Raw genomic sequence first — 26835 nt, 5'->3', positions numbered from 1 at the left:
TCCCAAGTTCAGGCAGTGCCCACGGAGGATACTCACAAGGTCAGACAGTGCCCGTGTAAGTGACGCTGCAGGACAGGCATTGCCCACGGAGGGGACACAGCAGGTCAGACAGTGCCCACGGAGGGGACTCCACAGGACAGGCAGTGCCCGTGTAAGGGATTCAGCAGGTCAGACCGTGCCCACGGAGGGGACTCTGCAGCTCAGACAGTGCCCATGAAGAGGACACCACAGGTCAGGCAGTGCCCACGGAGGGGACTCAGCAGGTCAGGCAGTGCCCACGGAGGGGACTCACAAGGTCAGACAGTGCCCGTGTAAGTGACACCGCAGGACAGGCAGTGCCCACGGAGGGGACACAGCAGGTCAGACAGTGCTCACGTAGGGGACTCAGCAGGTCAGGCAGTGCCCACGGAGGGGACTCCGCAGGTCAGACAGTGCCCACGGAGGCGACTCCGCAGGTCAGGCAGTGCCCACGGAGGCGACTCCGCAGGTCAGACAGTGCCCACGGTGTTGACTCCGCAGGTCAGACAGTGCCCACGGAGGGGACACAGCAGGTCAGGCAGTGCCCACGGAGGGGAAACAGCAGGTCAGGCAGTGCCCACGGAGGGGACTCCGCAGGTCAGGCAGTGCCCACGGTGGTGACTCCGCAGGTCAGGCAGTGCCCACGGTGGTGACTCCGCAGTTCAGACTGTGCCCACGGAGGGGACTCACAAGGTCAGACAGTGCCCACGGAGGGGACTCACAAGGTCAGACAGTGCCCACGGAGGGGACTCCGCAGGTCAGACAGTGCCCACGGAGGGGACACAGCAGGTCAGGCAGTGCCCACGGAGGGGACACAGCAGGTCAGGCAGTGCCCACGGAGGCGACTCCGCAGGTCAGACAGTGCCCACGGTGTTGACTCCGCAGGTCAGTCAGTGCCCACGGAGGGGACACAGCAGGTCAGGCAGTGCCCACGGAGGGGACACAGCAGGTCAGGCAGTGCCCACGGAGGGGACTCCGCAGGTCAGACTGTGCCCACGGAGGGGACTCACAAGGTCAGACAGTGCCCACGGAGTTGACTCCGCAGGTCAGACAGTGCCCACGTTGGGGACACAGCAGGTCAGGCAGTGCCCACGGAGGGGAAACAGCAGGTCAGGCAGTGCCCACGGAGGGGACTCCGCAGGTCAGGCAGTGCCCACGGTGGTGACTCCGCAGGTCAGACTGTGCCCACGGAGGGGACTCACAAGGTCAGACAGTGCCCACGGAGGGGACTCACAAGGTCAGACAGTGCCCACGGAGGGGACTCCGCAGCTCAGACAGTGCCCATGGAGTGGACTCCGCAGGTCAGGCAGTGCCCACGGTGGTGACTCCGCGGGACAGACAGTGCCCATGAAGAGGTCACCACAGGTCAGACAGTGCCAAAGGAGGGGACTCCGCAGGTCAGACAGTGCCCACGGAGGGGACTCCGCAGGTCAGACAGTGCCCACGGAGAGGACACAGCAGGTCAGACAGTGCCCACGGAGGCGACTCCGCAGGTCAGGCAGTGCCCACGGAGGCGACTCCGCAGGTCAGACAGTGCCCACGGTGTTGACTCCGCAGGTCAGACAGTGCCCACGGAGGGGACACAGCAGGTCAGGCAGTGCCCACGGAGGGGACACAGCAGGTCAGGCAGTGCCCACGGAGGGGACTCCGCAGGTCAGACTGTGCCCACGGAGGGGACTCACAAGGTCAGACAGTGCCCACGGAGGGGACTCACAAGGTCAGACAGTGCCCACGGAGTTGACTCCGCAGGTCAGACAGTGCCCACGGAGGGGACACAGCAGGTCAGGCAGTGCCCACGGAGGGGAAACAGCAGGTCAGGCAGTGCCCACGGAGGGGACTCCGCAGGTCAGGCAGTGCCCATGGTGGTGACTCCGCAGGTCAGACTGTGCCCACGGAGGGGACACACAAGGTCAGACAGTGCCCACGGAGGGGACTCACAAGGTCAGGCAGTGCCCACGGAGGTGACTCCGCTGGTCAGACAGTGGCCACGGAGGGGACTCCGCAGGTCAGCCAGTGCCCACAGAGGGGAATCCGCTGGTCAGACAGTGGCCACGGAGGGGACTCCGCTGGTCAGACAGTGCCCACGGAGGGGACTCAGCAGGTCATCCAGTGCCCACGGGGTTGACTCCGCAGGTCAGACAGTGCCCAGGGAGGGGACTCCGCAGGTCAGACAGTGCCCAGGGAGGGGACACCGCAGGTCAGACAGTGCCCACGGAGGGGACTCCGCAGGTCAGACAGTGTCCGTGGAGGGGAATCTGCAGGTCAGGCAGTGCCAGAGGAGGGGACTCCGCAGGTCAGACAGTGCCCACAGAGGGGACTCCGCAGGTCTGGCAGTGCCCACGGTGGTGACTCCGCAGGCCAGACAGTGCCCACGGAGGGGACTCCGCAGGTCAGACAGTGCCCACGGAGGGGACACACAAGGTCAGACAGTGCCCACGGAGGGGACTCCGCAGGTCAGACAGTGCCCAGGGAGGGGACTCCGCTGGTCAGACAGTGCCCACGGAGGGGACTCCGCAGGTCAGACAGTGCCCACGGAGGGGACACAGCAGGTCAGGCAGTGCCCACGGAGGGGACTCAGCAGGTCAGGCAGTGCCCACGGAGGGGACTCCGCAGGTCAGACAGTGCCCACGGAGGGGACACAGCAGGTCAGGCAGTGCCCACGGAGGGGACACCACAGGTCAGACAGTGCACAAGGAGGGGACTCCGCAGGTCAGACAGTGCCCACGGAGGGGACTCCGCAGGTCAGACAGTGCCCACGGAGGGGACACAGCAGGTCAGGCAGTGCCCACGGAGGGGACTCAGCAGGTCAGGCAGTGCCCACGGAGGGGACTCCGCAGGTCAGACAGTGTCCGTGGAGGGGAATCTGCAGGTCAGGCAGTGCCTGAGCAGGGGACTCCGCAGGTCAGGCAGTGCCCACGGAGGGGACTCCGCAGGTCAGACAGTGCACAAGGAGGGGACTCCGCAGGTCAGACAGTGCCCACGGAGGGGACTCCGCAGGACAGTCAGTGCCCACGGACGGGACTCCCAAGTTCAGGCAGTGCCCACGGAGGATACTCACAAGGTCAGACAGTGCCCGTGTAAGTGACGCTGCAGGACAGGCATTGCCCACGGAGGGGACACAGCAGGTCAGACAGTGCCCACGGAGGGGACTCCACAGGACAGGCAGTGCCCGTGTAAGGGATTCAGCAGGTCAGACCGTGCCCACGGAGGGGACTCTGCAGCTCAGACAGTGCCCATGAAGAGGACACCACAGGTCAGCCAGTGCCCACGGAGGGGACTCAGCAGGTCAGGCAGTGCCCACGGAGGGGACTCACAAGGTCAGACAGTGCCCGTGTAAGTGACACCGCAGGACAGGCAGTGCCCACGGAGGGGACTCAGCAGGTCAGGCAGTGCCCACGGAGGGGACTCAGCAGGTCAGGCAGTGCCCACGGAGGCGACTCCGCAGGTCAGGCAGTGCCCACGGAGGCGACTCCGCAGGTCAGACAGTGCCCACGGTGTTGACTCCGCAGGTCAGACAGTGCCCACGGAGGGGACACAGCAGGTCAGGCAGTGCCCACGGAGGGGACACAGCAGGTCAGGCAGTGCCCACGGAGGGGACTCCGCAGGTCAGACTGTGCCCACGGAGGGGACTCACAAGGTCAGACAGTGCCCACGGAGTTGACTCCGCAGGTCAGACAGTGCCCACGGAGGGGACACAGCAGGTCAGGCAGTGCCCACGGAGGGGAAACAGCAGGTCAGGCAGTGCCCACGGAGGGGACTCCGCAGGTCAGGCAGTGCCCACGGTGGTGACTCCGCAGGTCAGACTGTGCCCACGGAGGGGACTCACAAGGTCAGACAGTGCCCACGGAGGGGACTCACAAGGTCAGACAGTGCCCACGGAGGGGACTCCGCAGCTCAGACAGTGTCCGTGGAGGGGAATCTGCAGGTCAGGCAGTGCCTGAGCAGGGGACTCCGCAGGTCAGGCAGTGCCCACGGAGGGGACTCCGCAGGTCAGACAGTGCACAAGGAGGGGACTCCGCAGGTCAGACAGTGCCCACGGAGGGGACTCCGCAGGACAGTCAGTGCCCGTGTAAGGGATTCAGCAGGTCAGACCGTGCCCACGGAGGGGACTCTGCAGCTCAGACAGTGCCCATGAAGAGGACACCACAGGTCAGGCAGTGCCCACGGAGGGGACTCAGCAGGTCAGGCAGTGCCCACGGAGGGGACTCACAAGGTCAGACAGTGCCCGTGTAAGTGACACCGCAGGACAGGCAGTGCCCACGGAGGGGACACAGCAGGTCAGACAGTGCTCACGTAGGGGACTCAGCAGGTCAGGCAGTGCCCACGGAGGGGACTCCGCAGGTCAGACAGTGCCCACGGAGGCGACTCCGCAGGTCAGGCAGTGCCCACGGAGGTGACTCCGCAGGTCAGACAGTGCCCACGGTGTTGACTCCGCAGGTCAGACAGTGCCCACGGAGGGGACACAGCAGGTCAGGCAGTGCCCACGGAGGGGAAACAGCAGGTCAGGCAGTGCCCACGGAGGGGACTCCGCAGGTCAGGCAGTGCCCACGGTGGTGACTCCGCAGGTCAGACTGTGCCCACGGAGGGGAGTCACAAGGTCAGACAGTGCCCACGGAGGGGACTCACAAGGTCAGACAGTGCCCACGGAGGGGACTCCGCAGCTCAGACAGTGCCCATGGAGTGGACTCCGCAGGTCAGGCAGTGCCCACGGTGGTGACTCCGCGGGACAGACAGTGCCCATGAAGAGGTCACCACAGGTCAGACAGTGCCCACGGAGGCGACTCCGCAGGTCAGGCAGTGCCCACGGAGGCGACTCCGCAGGTCAGACAGTGCCCACGGTGTTGACTCCGCAGGTCAGACAGTGCCCACGGAGGGGACACAGCAGGTCAGGCAGTGCCCACGGAGGGGACACAGCAGGTCAGGCAGTGCCCACGGAGGGGACTCCGCAGGTCAGACTGTGCCCACGGAGGGGACTCACAAGGTCAGACAGTGCCCACGGAGTTGACTCCGCAGGTCAGACAGTGCCCACGTTGGGGACACAGCAGGTCAGGCAGTGCCCACGGAGGGGAAACAGCAGGTCAGGCAGTGCCCACGGAGGGGACTCCGCAGGTCAGGCAGTGCCCACGGTGGTGACTCCGCAGGTCAGACTGTGCCCACGGAGGGGACTCACAAGGTCAGACAGTGCCCACGGAGGGGACTCACAAGGTCAGACAGTGCCCACGGAGGGGACTCCGCAGCTCAGACAGTGCCCATGGAGTGGACTCCGCAGGTCAGGCAGTGCCCACGGTGGTGACTCCGCGGGACAGACAGTGCCCATGAAGAGGTCACCACAGGTCAGACAGTGCCAAAGGAGGGGACTCCGCAGGTCAGACAGTGCCCACGGAGGGGACTCCGCAGGTCAGACAGTGCCCACGGAGAGGACACAGCAGGTCAGACAGTGCCCACGGAGGCGACTCCGCAGGTCAGGCAGTGCCCACGGAGGCGACTCCGCAGGTCAGACAGTGCCCACGGTGTTGACTCCGCAGGTCAGACAGTGCCCACGGAGGGGACACAGCAGGTCAGGCAGTGCCCACGGAGGGGACACAGCAGGTCAGGCAGTGCCCACGGAGGGGACTCCGCAGGTCAGACTGTGCCCACGGAGGGGACTCACAAGGTCAGACAGTGCCCACGGAGGGGACTCACAAGGTCAGACAGTGCCCACGGAGTTGACTCCGCAGGTCAGACAGTGCCCACGGAGGGGACACAGCAGGTCAGGCAGTGCCCACGGAGGGGAAACAGCAGGTCAGGCAGTGCCCACGGAGGGGACTCCGCAGGTCAGGCAGTGCCCATGGTGGTGACTCCGCAGGTCAGACTGTGCCCACGGAGGGGACACACAAGGTCAGACAGTGCCCACGGAGGGGACTCACAAGGTCAGGCAGTGCCCACGGAGGTGACTCCGCTGGTCAGACAGTGGCCACGGAGGGGACTCCGCAGGTCAGCCAGTGCCCACAGAGGGGAATCCGCTGGTCAGACAGTGGCCACGGAGGGGACTCCGCTGGTCAGACAGTGCCCACGGAGGGGACTCAGCAGGTCATCCAGTGCCCACGGGGTTGACTCCGCAGGTCAGACAGTGCCCAGGGAGGGGACTCCGCAGGTCAGACAGTGCCCAGGGAGGGGACACCGCAGGTCAGACAGTGCCCACGGAGGGGACTCCGCAGGTCAGACAGTGTCCGTGGAGGGGAATCTGCAGGTCAGGCAGTGCCAGAGGAGGGGACTCCGCAGGTCAGACAGTGCCCACAGAGGGGACTCCGCAGGTCTGGCAGTGCCCACGGTGGTGACTCCGCAGGCCAGACAGTGCCCACGGAGGGGACTCCGCAGGTCAGACAGTGCCCACGGAGGGGACACACAAGGTCAGACAGTGCCCACGGAGGGGACTCCGCAGGTCAGACAGTGCCCAGGGAGGGGACTCCGCTGGTCAGACAGTGCCCACGGAGGGGACTCCGCAGGTCAGACAGTGCCCACGGAGGGGACACAGCAGGTCAGGCAGTGCCCACGGAGGGGACTCAGCAGGTCAGGCAGTGCCCACGGAGGGGACTCCGCAGGTCAGACAGTGCCCACGGAGGGGACACAGCAGGTCAGGCAGTGCCCACGGAGGGGACACCACAGGTCAGACAGTGCACAAGGAGGGGACTCCGCAGGTCAGACAGTGCCCACGGAGGGGACTCCGCAGGTCAGACAGTGCCCACGGAGGGGACACAGCAGGTCAGGCAGTGCCCACGGAGGGGACTCAGCAGGTCAGGCAGTGCCCACGGAGGGGACTCCGCAGGTCAGACAGTGTCCGTGGAGGGGAATCTGCAGGTCAGGCAGTGCCTGAGCAGGGGACTCCGCAGGTCAGGCAGTGCCCACGGAGGGGACTCCGCAGGTCAGACAGTGCACAAGGAGGGGACTCCGCAGGTCAGACAGTGCCCACGGAGGGGACTCCGCAGGACAGTCAGTGCCCACGGACGGGACTCCCAAGTTCAGGCAGTGCCCACGGAGGATACTCACAAGGTCAGACAGTGCCCGTGTAAGTGACGCTGCAGGACAGGCATTGCCCACGGAGGGGACACAGCAGGTCAGACAGTGCCCACGGAGGGGACTCCACAGGACAGGCAGTGCCCGTGTAAGGGATTCAGCAGGTCAGACCGTGCCCACGGAGGGGACTCTGCAGCTCAGACAGTGCCCATGAAGAGGACACCACAGGTCAGCCAGTGCCCACGGAGGGGACTCAGCAGGTCAGGCAGTGCCCACGGAGGGGACTCACAAGGTCAGACAGTGCCCGTGTAAGTGACACCGCAGGACAGGCAGTGCCCACGGAGGGGACTCAGCAGGTCAGGCAGTGCCCACGGAGGGGACTCAGCAGGTCAGGCAGTGCCCACGGAGGCGACTCCGCAGGTCAGGCAGTGCCCACGGAGGCGACTCCGCAGGTCAGACAGTGCCCACGGTGTTGACTCCGCAGGTCAGACAGTGCCCACGGAGGGGACACAGCAGGTCAGGCAGTGCCCACGGAGGGGACACAGCAGGTCAGGCAGTGCCCACGGAGGGGACTCCGCAGGTCAGACTGTGCCCACGGAGGGGACTCACAAGGTCAGACAGTGCCCACGGAGTTGACTCCGCAGGTCAGACAGTGCCCACGGAGGGGACACAGCAGGTCAGGCAGTGCCCACGGAGGGGAAACAGCAGGTCAGGCAGTGCCCACGGAGGGGACTCCGCAGGTCAGGCAGTGCCCACGGTGGTGACTCCGCAGGTCAGACTGTGCCCACGGAGGGGACTCACAAGGTCAGACAGTGCCCACGGAGGGGACTCACAAGGTCAGACAGTGCCCACGGAGGGGACTCCGCAGCTCAGACAGTGTCCGTGGAGGGGAATCTGCAGGTCAGGCAGTGCCTGAGCAGGGGACTCCGCAGGTCAGGCAGTGCCCACGGAGGGGACTCCGCAGGTCAGACAGTGCACAAGGAGGGGACTCCGCAGGTCAGACAGTGCCCACGGAGGGGACTCCGCAGGACAGTCAGTGCCCGTGTAAGGGATTCAGCAGGTCAGACCGTGCCCACGGAGGGGACTCTGCAGCTCAGACAGTGCCCATGAAGAGGACACCACAGGTCAGGCAGTGCCCACGGAGGGGACTCAGCAGGTCAGGCAGTGCCCACGGAGGGGACTCACAAGGTCAGACAGTGCCCGTGTAAGTGACACCGCAGGACAGGCAGTGCCCACGGAGGGGACACAGCAGGTCAGACAGTGCTCACGTAGGGGACTCAGCAGGTCAGGCAGTGCCCACGGAGGGGACTCCGCAGGTCAGACAGTGCCCACGGAGGCGACTCCGCAGGTCAGGCAGTGCCCACGGAGGTGACTCCGCAGGTCAGACAGTGCCCACGGTGTTGACTCCGCAGGTCAGACAGTGCCCACGGAGGGGACACAGCAGGTCAGGCAGTGCCCACGGAGGGGAAACAGCAGGTCAGGCAGTGCCCACGGAGGGGACTCCGCAGGTCAGGCAGTGCCCACGGTGGTGACTCCGCAGGTCAGACTGTGCCCACGGAGGGGAGTCACAAGGTCAGACAGTGCCCACGGAGGGGACTCACAAGGTCAGACAGTGCCCACGGAGGGGACTCCGCAGCTCAGACAGTGCCCATGGAGTGGACTCCGCAGGTCAGGCAGTGCCCACGGTGGTGACTCCGCGGGACAGACAGTGCCCATGAAGAGGTCACCACAGGTCAGACAGTGCCCACGGAGGCGACTCCGCAGGTCAGGCAGTGCCCACGGAGGCGACTCCGCAGGTCAGACAGTGCCCACGGTGTTGACTCCGCAGGTCAGACAGTGCCCACGGAGGGGACACAGCAGGTCAGGCAGTGCCCACGGAGGGGACACAGCAGGTCAGGCAGTGCCCACGGAGGGGACTCCGCAGGTCAGACTGTGCGCACGGAGGGGACTCACAAGGTCAGACAGTGCCCACGGAGGGGACTCACAAGGTCAGACAGTGCCCACGGAGTTGACTCCGCAGGTCAGACAGTGCCCACGGAGGGGACACAGCAGGTCAGGCAGTGCCCACGGAGGGGAAACAGCAGGTCAGGCAGTGCCCACGGAGGGGACTCCGCAGGTCAGGCAGTGCCCACGGTGGTGACTCCGCAGGTCAGACTGTGCCCACGGAGGGGACACACAAGGTCAGACAGTGCCCACGGAGGGGACTCACAAGGTCAGACATTGCCCACGGAGGGGACTCACAAGGTCAGACAGTGCCCACGGAGGGGACTCCGCAGCTCAGACAGTGCCCATGGAGTGGACTCCGCAGGTCAGATAGTGCCCACGGAGGGGACTCCGCAGGTCAGACAGTGCCCAGGGAGGGGACTCCGCAGGTCGGACAGTGCCCACGGAGGGGACTCACAAGGTCAGACAGTGCCCACGGAGGGGACTCACAAGGTCAGACAGTTCCCACGGAGGGGACTCACAAGGTCAGGCAGTGCCCACGGAGGGGACTCACAAGGTCAGACAGTGCCCACAGAGGGGACTCAGCAGGTCAGTTGTTCTGGCCGTGACCCTTCATCAGCTGGGATGGGAAGTCATTAAGCAGAGTGTCTCAGATCTCCAGGACTCGCGTTTGATCGATCTGCAGAGTTTGAATGTTCCCCATTTGACTGCCGGGGTCCAAGCTGGGAACTGTCAAGATTCAGCACATGATTGGAGATTTGAAGAAGCCTCTATGGACGTGTGGTGGGGAGTGACTGACTGGCAGCATCACAGCCTGGGGTGGAAACACCAATGCCCTTGAATGGAAAATCCTACAAAAAGTGGTGGATATGACCCATCTACACAGAGCGTTACCACAGGAAATCAGCATCCAACATCATGGACCCCCACCAGCCAGGTCATGCTCTCTTCTCACTGTCACTGTCCAGAAGCAGGTACAGGAGCCTCAGGTCCCACACCACCAGGTTCAGGAACAGTTATTACCCCTCAACCATCAGGCTCCTGAACCTGTGAGGATAACCTCAACTCTGAACTGATTCCATCGAGAAGGATGTACAGGAGCCTCAGGTCCCACACCACCAGGTTCAGGAACAGTTATTACCCCTCAACCATCAGGCTCCTGAACCAGTGAGGATAACCTCAACTCTGAACTGATTCCATCGAGAAGGAGGTCCAGGAGCCTCAGGTCCCACACCACCAGGTTCAGGAACAGTTATTACCCCTCAACCATCAGGCTCCTGAACCAGTGAGGATAACCTCAACTCTGAACTGATTCCATCGAGAAGGAGGTACAGGAGCCTCAGGTCCCACACCACCAGGTTCAGGAACAGTTATTACCCCTCAACCATCAGGCTCCTGAACCAGTGAGGATAACCTCAACTCTGAACTGATTCCATCGAGAAGGAGGTACAGGAGCCTCAGGTCCCACACCACCAGGTTCAGGAACAGTTATTACCCCTCAACCATCAGGCTCCTGAACCAGTGAGGATAACCTCAACTCTGAACTGATTCCATCAGGAAGGTACAGGAGCCTCAGGTCCCACACCACCAGGTTCAGGAACAGTTATTACCCCTCAACCATCAGGCTCCTGAACCAGTGAGGATAACCTCAACTCTGAACTGATTCCATCGGGAAGGAGGTACAGGAGCCTCAGGTCCCACACCACCAGGTTCAGGAACAGTTATTACCCCTCAACCATCAGGCTCCTGAACCAGTGAGGATAACCTCAACTCTGAACTGATTCCATCAGGAAGGTACAGGAGCCTCAGGTCCCACACCACCAGGTTCAGGAACAGTTATTACCCCTCAACCATCAGGCTCCTGAACCAGTGAGGATAACCTCAACTCTGAACTGATTCCATCAGGAAGGAGGTACAGGAGCCTCAGGTCCCACACCACCAGGTTCAGGAACAGTTATTACCCCTCAACCATCAGGCTCCTGAACCAGTGAGGATAACCTCAACTCTGAACTGATTCCATCGGGGAGGAGGTACAGGAGCCTCAGGTCCCACACCACCAGGTTCAGGAACAGTTATTACCCCTCAACCATCAGGCTCCTGAACCAGTGAGGATAACCTCAACTCTGAACTGATTCCATCAGGAAGGTACAGGAGCCTCAGGTCCCACACCACCAGGTTCAGGAACAGTTATTACCCCTCAACTATCAGGCTCCTGAACCAGTGAGGATAACCTCAACTCTGAACTGATTCCATCAGGAAGGAGGTACAGGAGCCTCAGGTCCCACACCACCAGGTTCAGGAACAGTTATTACCCCTCAACCATCAGGCTCCTGAACCAGTGAGGATAACCTCAACTCTGAACTGATTCCATCGGGGAGGAGGTACAGGAGCCTCAGGTCCCACACCACCAGGTTCAGGAACAGTTATTACCCCTCAACCATCAGGCTCCTGAACCAGTGAGGATAACCTCAACTCTGAACTGATTCCATCAGGAAGGTACAGGAGCCTCAGGTCCCACACCACCAGGTTCAGGAACAGTTATTACCCCTCAACCATCAGGCTCCTGAACCAGTGAGGATAACCTCAACTCTGAACTGATTCCATCGGGAAGGAGGTACAGGAGCCTCAGGTCCCACACCACCAGGTTCAGGAACAGTTATTACCCCTCAACCATCAGGCTCCTGAACCAGTGAGGATAACCTCAACTCTGAACTGATTCCATCGGGAAGGAGGTACAGGAGCCTCAGGTCCCACACCACCAGGTTCAGGAACAGTTATTACCCCTCAACCATCAGGCTCCTGAACCAGTGAGGATAACCTCAACTCTGAACTGATTCCATCGGGAAGGAGGTACAGGAGCCTCAGATCCCACACCACCAGGTTCAGGGACAATTATTACCCCTCAACCATCAGGCTCCTGAACCAGTGAGGATAACCTCAACTCTGAACTGATTCCATCGAGAAGGAGGTCCAGGAGCCTCAGGTCCCACACCACCAGGTTCAGGAACAGTTATTACCCCTCAACCATCAGGCTCCTGAACCAGTGAGGATAACCTCAACTCTGAACTGATTCCATCGAGAAGGAGGTACAGGAGCCTCAGGTCCCACACCACCAGGTTCAGGAACAGTTATTACCCCTCAACCATCAGGCTCCTGAACCAGTGAGGATAACCTCAACTCTGAACTGATTCCATCAGGAAGGTACAGGAGCCTCAGGTCCCACACCACCAGGTTCAGGAACAGTTATTACCCCTCAACCATCAGGCTCCTGAACCAGTGAGGATAACCTCAACTCTGAACTGATTCCATCGGGAAGGAGGTACAGGAGCCTCAGGTCCCACACCACCAGGTTCAGGAACAGTTATTACCCCTCAACCATCAGGCTCCTGAACCAGTGAGGATAACCTCAACTCTGAACTGATTCCATCAGGAAGGTACAGGAGCCTCAGGTCCCACACCACCAGGTTCAGGAACAGTTATTACCCCTCAACCATCAGGCTCCTGAACCAGTGAGGATAACCTCAACTCTGAACTGATTCCATCGGGAAGGAGGTACAGGAGCCTCAGGTCCCACACCACCAGGTTCAGGAACAGTTATTACCCCTCAACCATCAGGCTCCTGAACCAGTGAGGATAACCTCAACTCTGAACTGATTCCATCAGGAAGGAGGTACAGGAGCCTCAGGTCCCACACCACCAGGTTCAGGAACAGTTATTACCCCTCAACCATCAGGCTCCTGAACCAGTGAGGATAACCTCAACTCTGAACTGATTCCATCGGGGAGGAGGTACAGGAGCCTCAGGTCCCACACCACCAGGTTCAGGAACAGTTATTACCCCTCAACCATCAGGCTCCTGAACCAGTGAGGATAACCTCAACTCTGAACTGATTCCATCAGGAAGGTACAGGAGCCTCAGGTCCCACACCACCAGGTTCAGGAACAGTTATTACCCCTCAACCATCAGGCTCCTGAACCAGTGAGGATAACCTCAACTCTGAACTGATTCCATCGGGAAGGAGGTACAGGAGCCTCAGGTCCCACACCACCAGGTTCAGGAACAGTTATTACCCCTCAACCATCAGGCTCCTGAACCAGTGAGGATAACCTCAACTCTGAACTGATTCCATCGGGAAGGAGGTACAGGAGCCTCAGGTCCCACACCACCAGGTTCAGGAACAGTTATTACCCCTCAACCATCAGGCTCCTGAACCAGTGAGGATAACCTCAACTCTGAACTGATTCCATCGGGGAGGAGGTACAGGAGCCTCAGGTCCCACACCACCAGGTTCAGGAACAGTTATTACCCCTCAACCATCAGGCTCCTGAACCAGTGAGGATAACCTCAACTCTGAACTGATTCCATCGGGAAGGAGGTCCAGGAGCCTCAGGTCCCACACCACCAGGTTCAGGGACAGTTATTTCCCCTCAACCATCAGGCTCCTGAACAAAAGGGGATAATTACACTCATTTAAGGACTCTTTGTCTTGTTATTTCATGCTCTTGTCATTTATTGCTAAGTATTCATATCTGCATTTGCACAGTTTGTTGTTCATCGATCCTGTGTACAGTTGCTGTTCGAAAGGTTTGCTGAGGATGCCGGCAGAAAAGGTTTTCTGCGTTGTACGTGACGACACTCGCCCCATCTCTGAACCGTTCCCACAACCGATGGACTCACTTTGAAGGACTCTTCTTCTCACTTTCTCGATACTTACTGCTTATTTATTTATTATTAACATTTGTTCCTTTCCATATTGGCACAGTTTGTTGTCTTTTACACACTGACTGGTCGATCTTTCATTGGTTCAGTTCAGGTTATTTTTCCACTATGGATTTATTGAGTCTAAATCTCAGGGTTATGTGTACTCTGATAATAAATTTACTTTCAACAATAAATAGAACACAACAGACAATCAGATTAATTGGAATCACTTTGATTGGAGATACACAATACGCAATATTACAAAATAAATTAACCTGTTGAGTTATTTGAACATTAAGGCTCGAGAGTGTTCAGTCGGCAGTCAGAGGGGTGGGCAGTCCCAGAGTGCATCGGGCAGATCCCGCTGGTACTCGTCACAGGAGACGCAGTCACTGTCTGCGGCTGACATGCAGTGAGGGCTGCAGCAGCCGGTACACACCTAGAAACCGACACACACTCACAGAGACACACACTCACAGACACACACAGAGACACACACTCACAGACACACACAGAGACACACACTCACACTCACACAGACACACACAGAGACACACACTCAAACACACTCACACAGACACACACTCACAGACACACACAGAGACACACACTCACACTCACACAGACACACACAGAGACACACACTCACACACACTCACACTCACACAGACACACACTCACAGACACACACAGAGACACACACTCACACAGACACACACTCACACACAGAGACACACACACACACACACACACTGTCTCACACGCACACTCTCACTCAGACACACACTCACACAGACACACACTCACACACACTCACACAGACACACACTCACAGACACACACAGAGACACACACTCACAGAGACACACACTCACACAGACACACACTCACACAGACACACACTCACAGACACACACAGAGACACACACTCACACACACTCACACAGACACACACTCACAGAGACACACACTCACACAGACACACACTCACAGACACACACAGAGACACACACTCACACAGACACACACTCACACACAGAGACACACACACACACACACACTGTCTCACACGCACACTCTCACACACAGGGACACACACTGACACACACAACGACACACTCACACACAAACACACTCACAGACACAAACACACACTCACACACAGGCCAACAACAACAGTCAGGAGCCCTCAGTCTGCGTGTTCACCAATCGCTCTGGAGGGTGGGCACGACTGTGGGGGAGACTATCACAGCTCAGCTACACTGAGGGTGGAGGAGGAGGGAAGAGAGGGAGGGGGAGAAAGGACGATGTAAAGGGGAGAAGGAGGAGGGAGAGGCAGGAGGGAAGGGAGTGGGAGGAGGGAAGAAAAGGTAGGAGGAAGGAGGGAAAAAAGAGGGGTGGGAGTGAGAGGGAGGAGGGGAGGGAGGGAAGGAGGGCAGGAAAGGAGGGAGAATGGAGGGGGAAGGAGGGGCATAGAAAGGGGTGGGAGGAGGGATAGAGGAGAGAACAGAACACCCCACACCCAGCTCCTTGCGTCAACCAGCAAAATCAGGTTGCTCCCATGGGGGCCTCACCACTTCAGGGAGATGAACGGGGAGGGTGGGTGGGTGAGGGTCTTTGCCCGGGGTTAGATTTTCTCCTCCCCCCCACCCCCATCCCACGCCCCTCCAGCAGTACAGGCCGGAGGGAGGGGCTGCACTGTTAGGGCCGAAGATCTCTGACCCAATGGTGAGCAGGAAGCTGCTTCAGTCGGAGTAACTCCCAGCGGTCTGAGGCAGTGGTACAGCCCAAAATCACACTGTCCACACTGTCTCCAATGCGGGGTCCACACTATCTCCAGTGCGGGGATCACACAGTCTCCACTGCGGGGATCACACTGTCTCCACTGCGGGGATCACACAGTCTCCACTGCGGGGATCACACATTAGTCTCCACTGCGGGGATCACACTGTCTCCAGTGCGGGGATCACACTGTCTCCAGTGCGGGGTCCACACTGTCTCCACTGCGGGGATCACACGGTCTCCACTGCGGGGATCACACTGTCTCCAGTGCGGGGATCACACTGTCTCCACTGCGGGGATCACACTGTCTCCAGTGCGGGGTCCACACTGTCTCCACTGCGGGGTCCACACTGTCTCCACTGCGGGGTCCACACTGTCTCCACTGCGGGGTCCACACTGTCTCCAATGCGGGGTCCACACTGTCTCCACTGCGGGGATCACACATTTGTCTCCAGTGCAGGGATCACACTGTCTCCAGGGCTGGGATCACACTGTCTCCACTGCGGGGATCACACATCAGTCTCCACTGCGGGGATCACACATCAGTCTCCACTGCGGGGTCCACACTGTCTCCACTGCGGGGATCACACTGTCTCTAGTGCTGGGATCACACATCAGTCTCCAGTGCGGGGATCACACTGTCTCCACTGCGGGGATCACACATTTGTCTCCAGTGCAGGGATCACACTGTCTCCAGTGCTGGGATCACACACTCTCCAGTGCGGGGATCACACAGTCTCCACTGCGGGGATCACACTGTCTCCACTGCGGGGATCACACTCTCTCCAGTGCGGGGATCACACTGTCTCCACTGCGGGGATCACACTGTCTCCACTGCGGGGATCACACTGTCTCCAGTGCGGGGATCACACTGTCTCCAGTGCGGGGTCCACACTGTCTCCACTGCGGGGATCACACTGTCTCCAGTGCGGGGATCACACTGTCTCCAGTGCGGGGATCACACTGTCTCCAGTGCGGGGATCACACTGTCTCCAGTGCGGGGATCACACTGTCTCCAGTGCGGGGATCACACTGTCTCCAGTGCGGGGTCCACACTGTCTCCACTGCGGGGATCACACTGTCTCCACTGCGGGGATCACACTGTCTCCAGTGCGGGGATCACACTGTCTCCACTGCGGGGATCACACTGTCTCCAGTGCGGGGTCCACACTGTCTCCAGTGCGGGGTCCACACTGTCTCCACTGTGGGGATCACACTGTCTCTAGTGCTGGGATCACACAGTCTCCATTGCGGGGATCACACATCTGTCTCCAGTGCGGGGATCACACATTTGTCTCCAGTGCGGGGATCACACATTTGTCTCCAGTGCGGGGATCACACATTTGTCTCCACTGCGGGGATCACACATTTGTCTCCAGTGCGGGGATCACACTGTCTCCAGTGCTGGGATCACACTCTCTAGTGCGGGGATCACACTGTCTCCACTGCGGGGATCACACATTAGTCTCCACTGTGGGGATCACACAGTCTCCACTGCGGGGATCACTCTCTCCAGTGCGGGGTCCACACTGTCTCCACTGCGGGGATCACACTGTCTCCACTGCGGGGATCACACTCTCCAGTGCGGGGATCACACTGTCTCCACTGCGGGGATCACACTCTCTCCAGTGCGGGGATCACACTGTCTCCAGTGCTGGGATCACACAGTCTCCACTGCGGGGATCACACTCTCCAGTGCGGGGATCACACTGTCACCACTGCGGGGATCACTCTCTCCACTGCGGGGATCACACTCTCTCCAGTGCGGGGATCACACTGTCTCCACTGCGGGGATCACACATCAGTCTCCAGTGCAGGGATCACACTCTCCAGTGCGGGGATAACACTGTCTCCACTGCGGGGATCACACATCAGTCTCCACTGCGGGGATCACACTGTCTCCACTGCGGGGATCACACAGTCTCCACTGCGGGGATCACACTGTCTCCAATGCGGGGATCACACTGTCTCCAGTGCGGGGATCACACTGTCTCCAGTGCTGGGATCACACTCTCCAGTGCGGGGATCACACTGTCTCCAGTGCGGGGATCACACTGTCTCCAGTGCGGGGATCACACTGTCTCCAGTGCGGGGTCCACACTGTCTCCAGTGCGGGGTCCACACTGTCTCCACTGTGGGGATCACACTGTCTCTAGTGCTGGGATCACACAGTCTCCATTGCGGGGATCACACATTTGTCTCCAGTGCGGGGATCACACATTTGTCTCCAGTGCGGGGATCACACATTTGTCTCCACTGCGGGGATCACACATTTGTCTCCAGTGCGGGGATCACACTGTCTCCAGTGCTGGGATCACACTCTCCAGTGCGGGGATCACACTGTCTCCACTGCGGGGATCACACATTAGTCTCCACTGCGGGGATCACACTGTCTCCAGTGCGGGGATCACACTGTCTCCAGTGCGGGGTCCACACTGTCTCCACTGCGGGGATCACACTGTCTCCACTGCGGGGATCACACTGTCTCCAGTGCGGGGATCACACTGTCTCCACTGCGGGGATCACACTGTCTCCAGTGCGGGGTCCACACTGTCTCCAGTGCGGGGTCCACACTGTCTCCACTGTGGGGATCACACTGTCTCTAGTGCTGGGATCACACAGTCTCCATTGCGGGGATCACACATTTGTCTCCAGTGCGGGGATCACACATTTGTCTCCAGTGCGGGGATCACACATTTGTCTCCAGTGCGGGGATCACACATTTGTCTCCACTGCGGGGATCACACATTTGTCTCCAGTGCGGGGATCACACTGTCTCCAGTGCTGGGATCACACTCTCCAGTGCGGGGATCACACTGTCTCCACTGTGGGGATCACACATTAGTCTCCACTGTGGGGATCACACAGTCTCCACTGCGGGGATCACTCTCTCCAGTGCGGGGTCCACACTGTCTCCACTGCGGGGATCACACTGTCTCCACTGCGGGGATCACACTGTCTCCACTGCGGGGATCACACTCTCCAGTGCGGGGATCACACTGTCTCCACTGCGGGGATCACACTCTCTCCAGTGCGGGGATCACACTGTCTCCAGTGCTGGGATCACACAGTCTCCACTGCGGGGATCACACTCTCCAGTGCGGGGATCACACTGTCTCCACTGCGGGGATCACACTCTCTCCACTGTGGGGATCACACTCTCTCCAGTGCGGGGATCACACTGTCTCCACTGCGGGGATCACACATCAGTCTCCAGTGCGGGGATCACACTCTCCAGTGCGGGGATAACACTGTCTCCACTGCGGGGATCACACATCAGTCTCCACTGCGGGGATCACACTGTCTCCACTGCGGGGATCACACAGTCTCCACTGCGGGGATCACACATTAGTCTCCACTGCGGGGATCACACTGTCTCCAGTGCGGGGATCACACTGTCTCCAGTGCGGGGTCCACACTGTCTCCACTGCGGGGATCACACTGTCTCCAGTGCGGGGATCACACTGTCTCCACTGCGGGGATCACACTGTCTCCAGTGCGGGGTCCACACTGTCTCCAGTGCGGGGTCCACACTGTCTCCACTGTGGGGATCACACTGTCTCTAGTGCTGGGATCACACAGTCTCCATTGCGGGGATCACACATTTGTCTCCAGTGCGGGGATCACACATTTGTCTCCAGTGCGGGGATCACACATTTGTCTCCAGTGCGGGGATCACACATTTGTCTCCAGTGCGGGGATCACACTGTCTCCAGTGCTGGGATCACACTCTCCAGTGCGGGGATCACACTGTCTCCACTGCGGGGATCACACATTAGTCTCCACTGTGGGGATCACACAGTCTCCACTGCGGGGATCACTCTCTCCAGTGCGGGGTCCACACTGTCTCCACTGCGGGGATCACACTGCCTCCACTGCGGGGATCACACTCTCCAGTGCGGGGATCACACTGTCTCCACTGCGGGGATCACACTCTCTCCAGTGCGGGGATCACACTGTCTCCAGTGCTGGGATCACACAGTCTCCACTGCGGGGATCACACTCTCCAGTGCGGGGATCACACTGTCTCCACTGCGGGGATCACACTCTCTCCACTGCGGGGATCACACTCTCTCCAGTGCGGGGATCACACTGTCTCCACTGCGGGGATCACACATCAGTCTCCAGTGCGGGGATCACACTCTCCAGTGCGGGGATAACACTGTCTCCACTGCGGGGATCACACATCAGTCTCCACTGCGGGGATCACACTGTCTCCACTGCGGGGATCACACAGTCTCCACTGCGGGGATCACACTGTCTCCACTGCGGGGATCACACTGTCTCCAGTGCGGGGATCACACTGTCTCCAGTGCGGGGATCACACTGTCTCCAGTGCTGGGATCACACTGTCTCCAGTGCGGGGATCACACTGTCTCCAGTGCGGGGATCACACATTTGTCTCCAGTGCGGGGATCACACATTTGTCTCCAGTGCGGGGATCACACATTTGTCTCCAGTGCGGGGATCACACATTTGTCTCCACTGCGGGGATCACACATTTGTCTCCAGTGCGGGGATCACACAGTCTCCACTGCGGGGATCACACTGTCTCTAGTGCGGGGATCACACATCAGTCTCCACTGCGGGGATCACACTGTCTCTAGTGCTGGGATCACACTGTCTCTAGTGCGGGGATCACACATCAGTCTCCAGTGCGGGGATCACACATCAGTCTCCAGTGCGGGGATCACACTGTCTCCAGTGCGGGGATCACACTGTCTCCACTGCGGGGATCACACATCAGTCTCCAGTGCGGGGATCACACATCAGTCTCCAGTGCGGGGATCACACTGTCTCCAGTGCGGGGATCACACTGTCTCCACTGCGGGGATCACACTCTCCACTGCGGGGATCACACTGTCTCCACTGCGGGGATCACACTCTCCAGTGCAGGGATCACACTGTCTCCACTGCGGGGATCACACCGTCTCCAGTGCGGGTTCCACACTGTCTCCAGTGCGGGGATCACACTGTGTTGACATCCATCCCAATGCAGAGGTTCACACTGCCAGCCCCAACATCTGTGTGTAGTCCAGCCTCTGCGTGGCTAGCCCCTCTCCACCCCACCAGCATGTGGAGTGGAATCAGAGCCCACACGCTGGATTCAGAGAGCAGGGACAATGTGGTTCTTCACAGTGTTTACAGGGAGAACACCCCCCCACCCACCAACACCCGGAGCCCTGTAAAACCTGGACCAGGGTGCTAGTGGCTGGGCTGGTTCCTAACACTGGGGATTCACCACCCACCCACCCCCAGCATTCTCTTGCCGCGATTCTCCACTCTATCGACCAACAGCAGTGTGTTAGGACAGGGACAGTCAGTTAGCAAGGTCAGAGTTCTGGAAGACTTTGGATAAAACTGTCACTCGTATCTTTGTTCAGGCACATGGAGTGAACGTCCCGATAAGGCTCCGAGAGGGGTGTCCTGGAAGCCCCCGAGGGAGCAGGGCACGGTCTTTGGTCCTGGCGATTGGTCAGGGCACACTCTGCAGTCACTGAAAGAGAAAATTGAGGGATACATTCAGTGATGTACAGTCCAGGACATGTTCTCTTCTCACTGCTGCCATCAGGAAGGAGGTACAGGAGCCTCAGGTCCCACACCACCAGGTTCAGGAACAGTTATTAAACATCAACCATCAGGCTCATGAACCAGAGAGGAAAACTTCACTCAACTTCACTTAACAGTTCCCACAGCCTCTGCACTCATTTTCAAGGATTCTCAATCTGAAGTTTTCAATACTAACGGTTTGTTTATTTATTATTATTGTTAATTTCCTTGGCATTTGCAGAGTTTGTTTCTCCGCACGCTGCCTGTCTCACTGTCCCGTTGACTGTGGACATTCACTAATGCTAGTCTGTTTCCGGTATGTTCTGTGAATCCCACCCAAACAATCTCAGAATTGTATCGATCACCACCCTACGACGGGACCGAGTGACGGGTTATCGATCCCACCCTACGACGGGACCGAGTGACGGGTATCGATCCCACCCTACTACGGGACCGAGTGACGGGTATCGATCCCACCCTACTACGGGACCGAGTGACGGGTATCGATCCCCACCCTACGACTGGACAGAGTGACGGGTATCGATCACCACCCTACGACGGACCGAGTGACGGGTATCGATCCCACCCTACGACTGGACAGAGTGACGGGTATCGACCCCACCCTACGACTAGACAGAGTGACGGGTATCGATACCCCCCTACGACGGGACCGAGTGACGGGTATCGATCCCACCCTACGACGGGACCGAGTGACGGGTAGCGATCACCACACTACGACGGGACAGAGTGACGGGTATCGATGCCACCCTACGACGGGACCGAGTGACAGGTATCGATACCCACCCTACGATGGGACCGAGTGACGGGTATCGATCCCCACCCTACGACGGGACCGAGTGACGGGTATCGATCACCACCCTACGACGGGACCGAGTGACGGGTATCGATCCCACCCTACGACGGGACAGAGAGACGGGTATCGATCCCCACCCTACGACGGGACAGAGAGACGGGTATCGATCCCACCCTACGACGGGACCGAGTGACGGGTATCGATCCCACCCTACGACGGGACCGAGTGACGGGTATCGATCCCACCCTACGACGGGACCGAGTGACGGGTATCGATCCCACCCTACGACGGGACCGAGTGACGGGTATCGATCCCCACCCTACGACGGGACCGAGTGACGGGTATCGATCCCACCCTACGACGGGACCGAGTGACGGGTATCGATCACCACCCTACGACGGGACCGAGTGACGGGTATCGATCACCACCCTACGCCGGGACCGAGTGACGGGTATCGATCACACCCTGCGACGGGACCGAGTGACGGGTATCGATCCCACCCTGCGACGGGACCGAGTGACGGGTATCGATCACACCCTACGACGGGACCGAGTGACGGGTATCGATCACACCCTACGACGGGACCGAGTGACGGGTATCGATCACCACCCTACGACGGGACCGAGTGACGGGTATCGATCACCACCCTACGACGGGACCGAGTGACGGGTATCGATCACACCCTACGACGGGACCGAGTGACGGGTATCGATCACCACCCTACGACGGGACCGAGTGACGGGTATCGATCCCACCCTACGACTGGACAGAGTGACGGGTATCGATCCCACCCTACGACGGGACTGAGTGACGGGTATCGATCCACACCCTACGACGGGACCGAGTGACGGGTATCGATCCTCACCCTACGACTGGACAGAGTGACGGGTATCGATACCCCCCTACGACGGGACCGAGTGACGGGTATCGATCCCCACCCTACGACGGGACCGAGTGACGGGTATCGATCCCACCCTACGACGGGACCGAGTGACGGGTATCGATCCCACCCTACGACGGGACCGAGTGACGGGTATCGATCCCACCCTACGACGGGACCGAGTGACGGGTATCGATCCACACCCTACGACGGGACCGAGTGACGGGTATCGATCCCACCCTACGACGGGACCGAGTGACGGGTATCGATCCCCACCCTACGACGGGACTGAGTGACGGGTATCGATCCCCACCCTACGACGGGACCGAGTGACGGGTATCGATCCCACCCTACGACTGGACAGAGTGACGGGTATCGATCCCACCCTACGACGGACCGAGTGACGGGTATCGATCCCCACCCTACGACGGGGCCCAGTGACGGGTATCGATCCCACCCTACGACGGGACCGAGTGACGGGTATCGATCCCACCCTACGACGGACCGAGTGACGGGTATCGATCCCACCCTACGACGGGACCGAGTGACGGGTATCGATCCCACCCTACGACTGGACAGAGTGACGGGTATCGATCCCACCCTACGACGGACCGAGTGACGGGTATCGATCCCCACCCTACGACGGGGCCCAGTGACGGGTATCGATCCCACCCTACGACGGGACCGAGTGACGGGTATCGATCCCACCCTACGACGGACCGAGTGACGGGTATCGATCCCACCCTACGACGGGACCGAGTGACGGGTATCGATCCCACCCTACGACTGGACAGAGTGACGGGTATCGATCCCACCCTACGACGGACCGAGTGACAGGTATCGATCCCCACCCTACGACGGGGCCCAGTGACGGGTATCGATCCCACCCTACGACGGGACCGAGTGACGGGTATCGATCCCACCCTACGGCGGGACCGAGTGACGGGTATCGATCCCCACCCTACGACGGGACTGAGTGACGGGTATCGATCCCCACCCTACGACGGGACTGAGTGACGGGTATCGATCCCCACCCTACGACTGGACAGAGTGACGGGTATCGATCCCACCCTACGACTGGACAGAGTGACGGGTATCGATACCCCCCTACGACGGGACCGAGTGACGGGTATCGATCCCCACCCTACGACGGGACAGAGAGACGGGTATCGATCCCACCCTACGACGGGACCGAGTGACGGGTATCAACTCCACCCTACGACGGGACCGAGTGACGGGTATCGACTCCACCCTACGACGGGACCGAGTGACGGGTATCGACTCCACCCTACGACGGGACCGAGTGACGGGTATCGATCCCCACCCTACGACGGGACCGAGTGACGGGTATCGATCCCCACCCTACGACTGGACAGAGTGACGGGTATCGATCCCACCCTACGACGGGACCGAGTGACGGGTATCGATCCCCACCCTACGACGGGACCGAGTGACGGGTATCGATCCCCACCCTACGACGGGACAGAGTGACGGGTATCGATACCCCCCTACGACGGGACCGAGTGACGGGTATCGACCCCACCCTACGACGGGACCGAGTGACGGGTATCGATCCCCACCCTACGACGGGACCGAGTGACGGGTATCGATCCCACCCTACGACGGGACCGAGTGACGGGTATCGATCCCACCCTACGACGGGACCGAGTGACGGGTATCGATCACCACCCTACGACGGGACCGAGTGACGGGTATCGATCCCACCCTACGACGGACCGAGTGACGGGTATCGATCCCCACCCTACGACGGGGCCCAGTGACGGGTATCGATCCCACCCTACGACGGGACCGAGTGACGGGTATCGATCCCCACCCTACGACGGGACCGAGTGACGGGTATCGATCCCCACCCTACGACGGGACCGAGTGACGGGTATCGATCCCACCCTACGACGGGACCGAGTGACGGGTATCGATCCCCACCCTACGACGGGACCGAGTGACGGGTATCGATCCCCACCCTACGACGGGACCGAGCGACGGGTATCGATCCCACCCTACGACGGGACCGAGTGACGGGTATCGATCCCACCCTACGACGTGACCGAGTGACGGGTATCGATCCCCACTCTACGACGGGACCGAGTGACGGGTATCGATCCCACCCTACGACGGGACTGAGTGACGGGTATCGATCCACACCCTACGACGGGACCGAGTGACGGGTATCGATCCCCACCCTACGACGGGACCGAGTGACGGGTATCGATCCCACCCTACGACGGGACAGAGTGACGGGTATCGATCCCCACCCTACGACTGGACCGAGTGACGGGTATCGATCACCACCCTACGACGGGACCGAGTGACGGGTATCGATCCCACCCTACGACGGACCGAGTGACGGGTATCGATCCCCACCCTACGACGGGGCCCAGTGACGGGTATCGATCCCACCCTACGACGGGACCGAGTGACGGGTATCGATCCCACCCTACGACGGACCGAGTGACGGGTATCGATCCCACCCTACGGCGGGACCGAGTGACGGGTATCGATCCCCACCCTACGACGGGACCGAGTGACGGGTATCGATCCCCACCCTACGACTGGACAGAGTGACGGGTATCGATCCCCACCCTACGACGGGACCGAGTGACGGGTATCGATACCCCCCTACGACGGGACCGAGTGACGGGTATCGATCCCCACCCTACGACGGGACAGAGTGACGGGTATCGATCCCCACCCTACGACGGGACCGAGTGACGGGTATCGATCCCCACCCTACGACTGGACAGAGTGACGGGTATCGATCCTCACCCTACGACGGGACCGAGTGACGGGTATCGATCCCCACCCTACGACGGGACCGAGTGACGGGTATCGATCCCACCCTACGACTGGACAGAGTGACGGGTATCGATCCCACCCTACGACGGACCGAGTGACGGGTATCGATCCCCACCCTACGACAGGGCCCAGTGACGGGTATCGATCCCCACCCTACGACGGGACCGAGTGGCGGGTATCGATCCCACCCTACGACGGGACCGAGTGACGGGTATCGACCCCACCCTACGACTGGACAGAGTGACGGGTATCGATCCCACCCTACGACGGGACCGAGTGACGGGTATCGATCCTCACCCTACGACGGGACCGAGTGACGGGTATCGATCCCCACCCTACGACGGGACTGAGTGACGGGTATCGATCCCCACCCTACGACGGGACCGAGTGACGGGTATCGATCCCACCCTACGACTGGACAGAGTGACGGGTATCGATCCCACCCTACGACGGACCGAGTGACGGGTATCGATCCCCACCCTACGACGGGGCCCAGTGACGGGTATCGATCCCACCCTACGACGGGACCGAGTGACGGGTATCGATCCCACCCTACGACGGACCGAGTGACGGGTATCGATCCCACCCTACGACGGGACCGAGTGACGGGTATCGATCCCACCCTACGACTGGACAGAGTGACGGGTATCGATCCCACCCTACGACGGACCGAGTGACGGGTATCGATCCCCACCCTACGACGGGGCCCAGTGACGGGTATCGATACCCCCCTACGACGGGACCGAGTGACGGGTATCGATCCCCACCCTACGACGGGACAGAGTGACGGGTATCGATCCCCACTCTACGACGGGACCGAGTGACGGGTATCGATCCCCACCCTACGACGGGACCGAGTGACGGGTATCGATCCCCACCCTACGACGGGACCGAGTGACGGGTATCGATCCCCACCCTACGACGGGACCGAGTGACGGGTATCGATCCCACCCTACGACGGGACCGAGTGACGGGTATCGATCCCCACCCTACGACGGGACTGAGTGACGGGTATCGATCCCCACCCTACGACTGGACAGAGTGACGGGTATCGATACCCCCCTACGACGGGACCGAGTGACGGGTATCGATCCCCACCCTACGACGGGACCGAGTGACGGGTATCGACTCCACCCTACGACGGGACCGAGTGACGGGTATCGATCCCCACCCTACGATGGGACCGAGTGACGGGTATCGATCCCCACCCTACGACTGGACAGAGTGACGGGTATCGATCCCACCCTACGACGGGACCGAGTGACGGGTATCGATCCCCACCCTACGACGGGACCGAGTGACGGGTATCGATCCCCACCCTACGACGGGACAGAGTGAC

The 26835-nt window shown here is 60.3% G+C and overlaps 2 protein-coding genes across 3 annotated transcripts in view; one reads left to right on the top strand and one right to left on the bottom strand.

Moving 5' to 3' along the window:
- LOC132383626 (uncharacterized) overlaps positions 1-20489 on the top strand; it is a 30450-nt gene extending 9961 nt beyond the window's left edge. Inside the window, exons 2-3 of the mRNA XM_059954821.1 lie at positions 18959-19093; positions 19651-20489. Of these exons, the coding sequence (XP_059810804.1) occupies positions 18959-19093; positions 19651-20472 (957 nt within the window). The 3' untranslated portion in view covers positions 20473-20489. The remainder of the gene's footprint in view (positions 1-18958; positions 19094-19650) is intronic.
- A 203-nt stretch (positions 20490-20692) lies between these two features.
- Positions 20693-26835, bottom strand: part of LOC132383726 (sorting nexin-15-like) — a 237046-nt gene continuing 230903 nt past the window's right edge. Inside the window, exon 8 of one of the 2 annotated variants that reach the window (XM_059954919.1) lies at positions 20693-20935. In XM_059954919.1, coding sequence (XP_059810902.1) covers positions 20933-20935 — 3 coding nt within the window. In that variant the 3' untranslated portion in view covers positions 20693-20932. The remainder of the gene's footprint in view (positions 20936-26835) is intronic. The other variant, XM_059954918.1, reaches the window with a different exon arrangement.

This window comes from Hypanus sabinus, chromosome 31 (assembly GCF_030144855.1).
Source record: "Hypanus sabinus isolate sHypSab1 chromosome 31, sHypSab1.hap1, whole genome shotgun sequence".
NCBI lineage: Eukaryota > Metazoa > Chordata > Chondrichthyes > Myliobatiformes > Dasyatidae > Hypanus > Hypanus sabinus.
The sequence above is the reverse complement of the archived record's forward strand: the minus strand, read 5'-3'. Positions and strand labels throughout refer to the sequence as shown.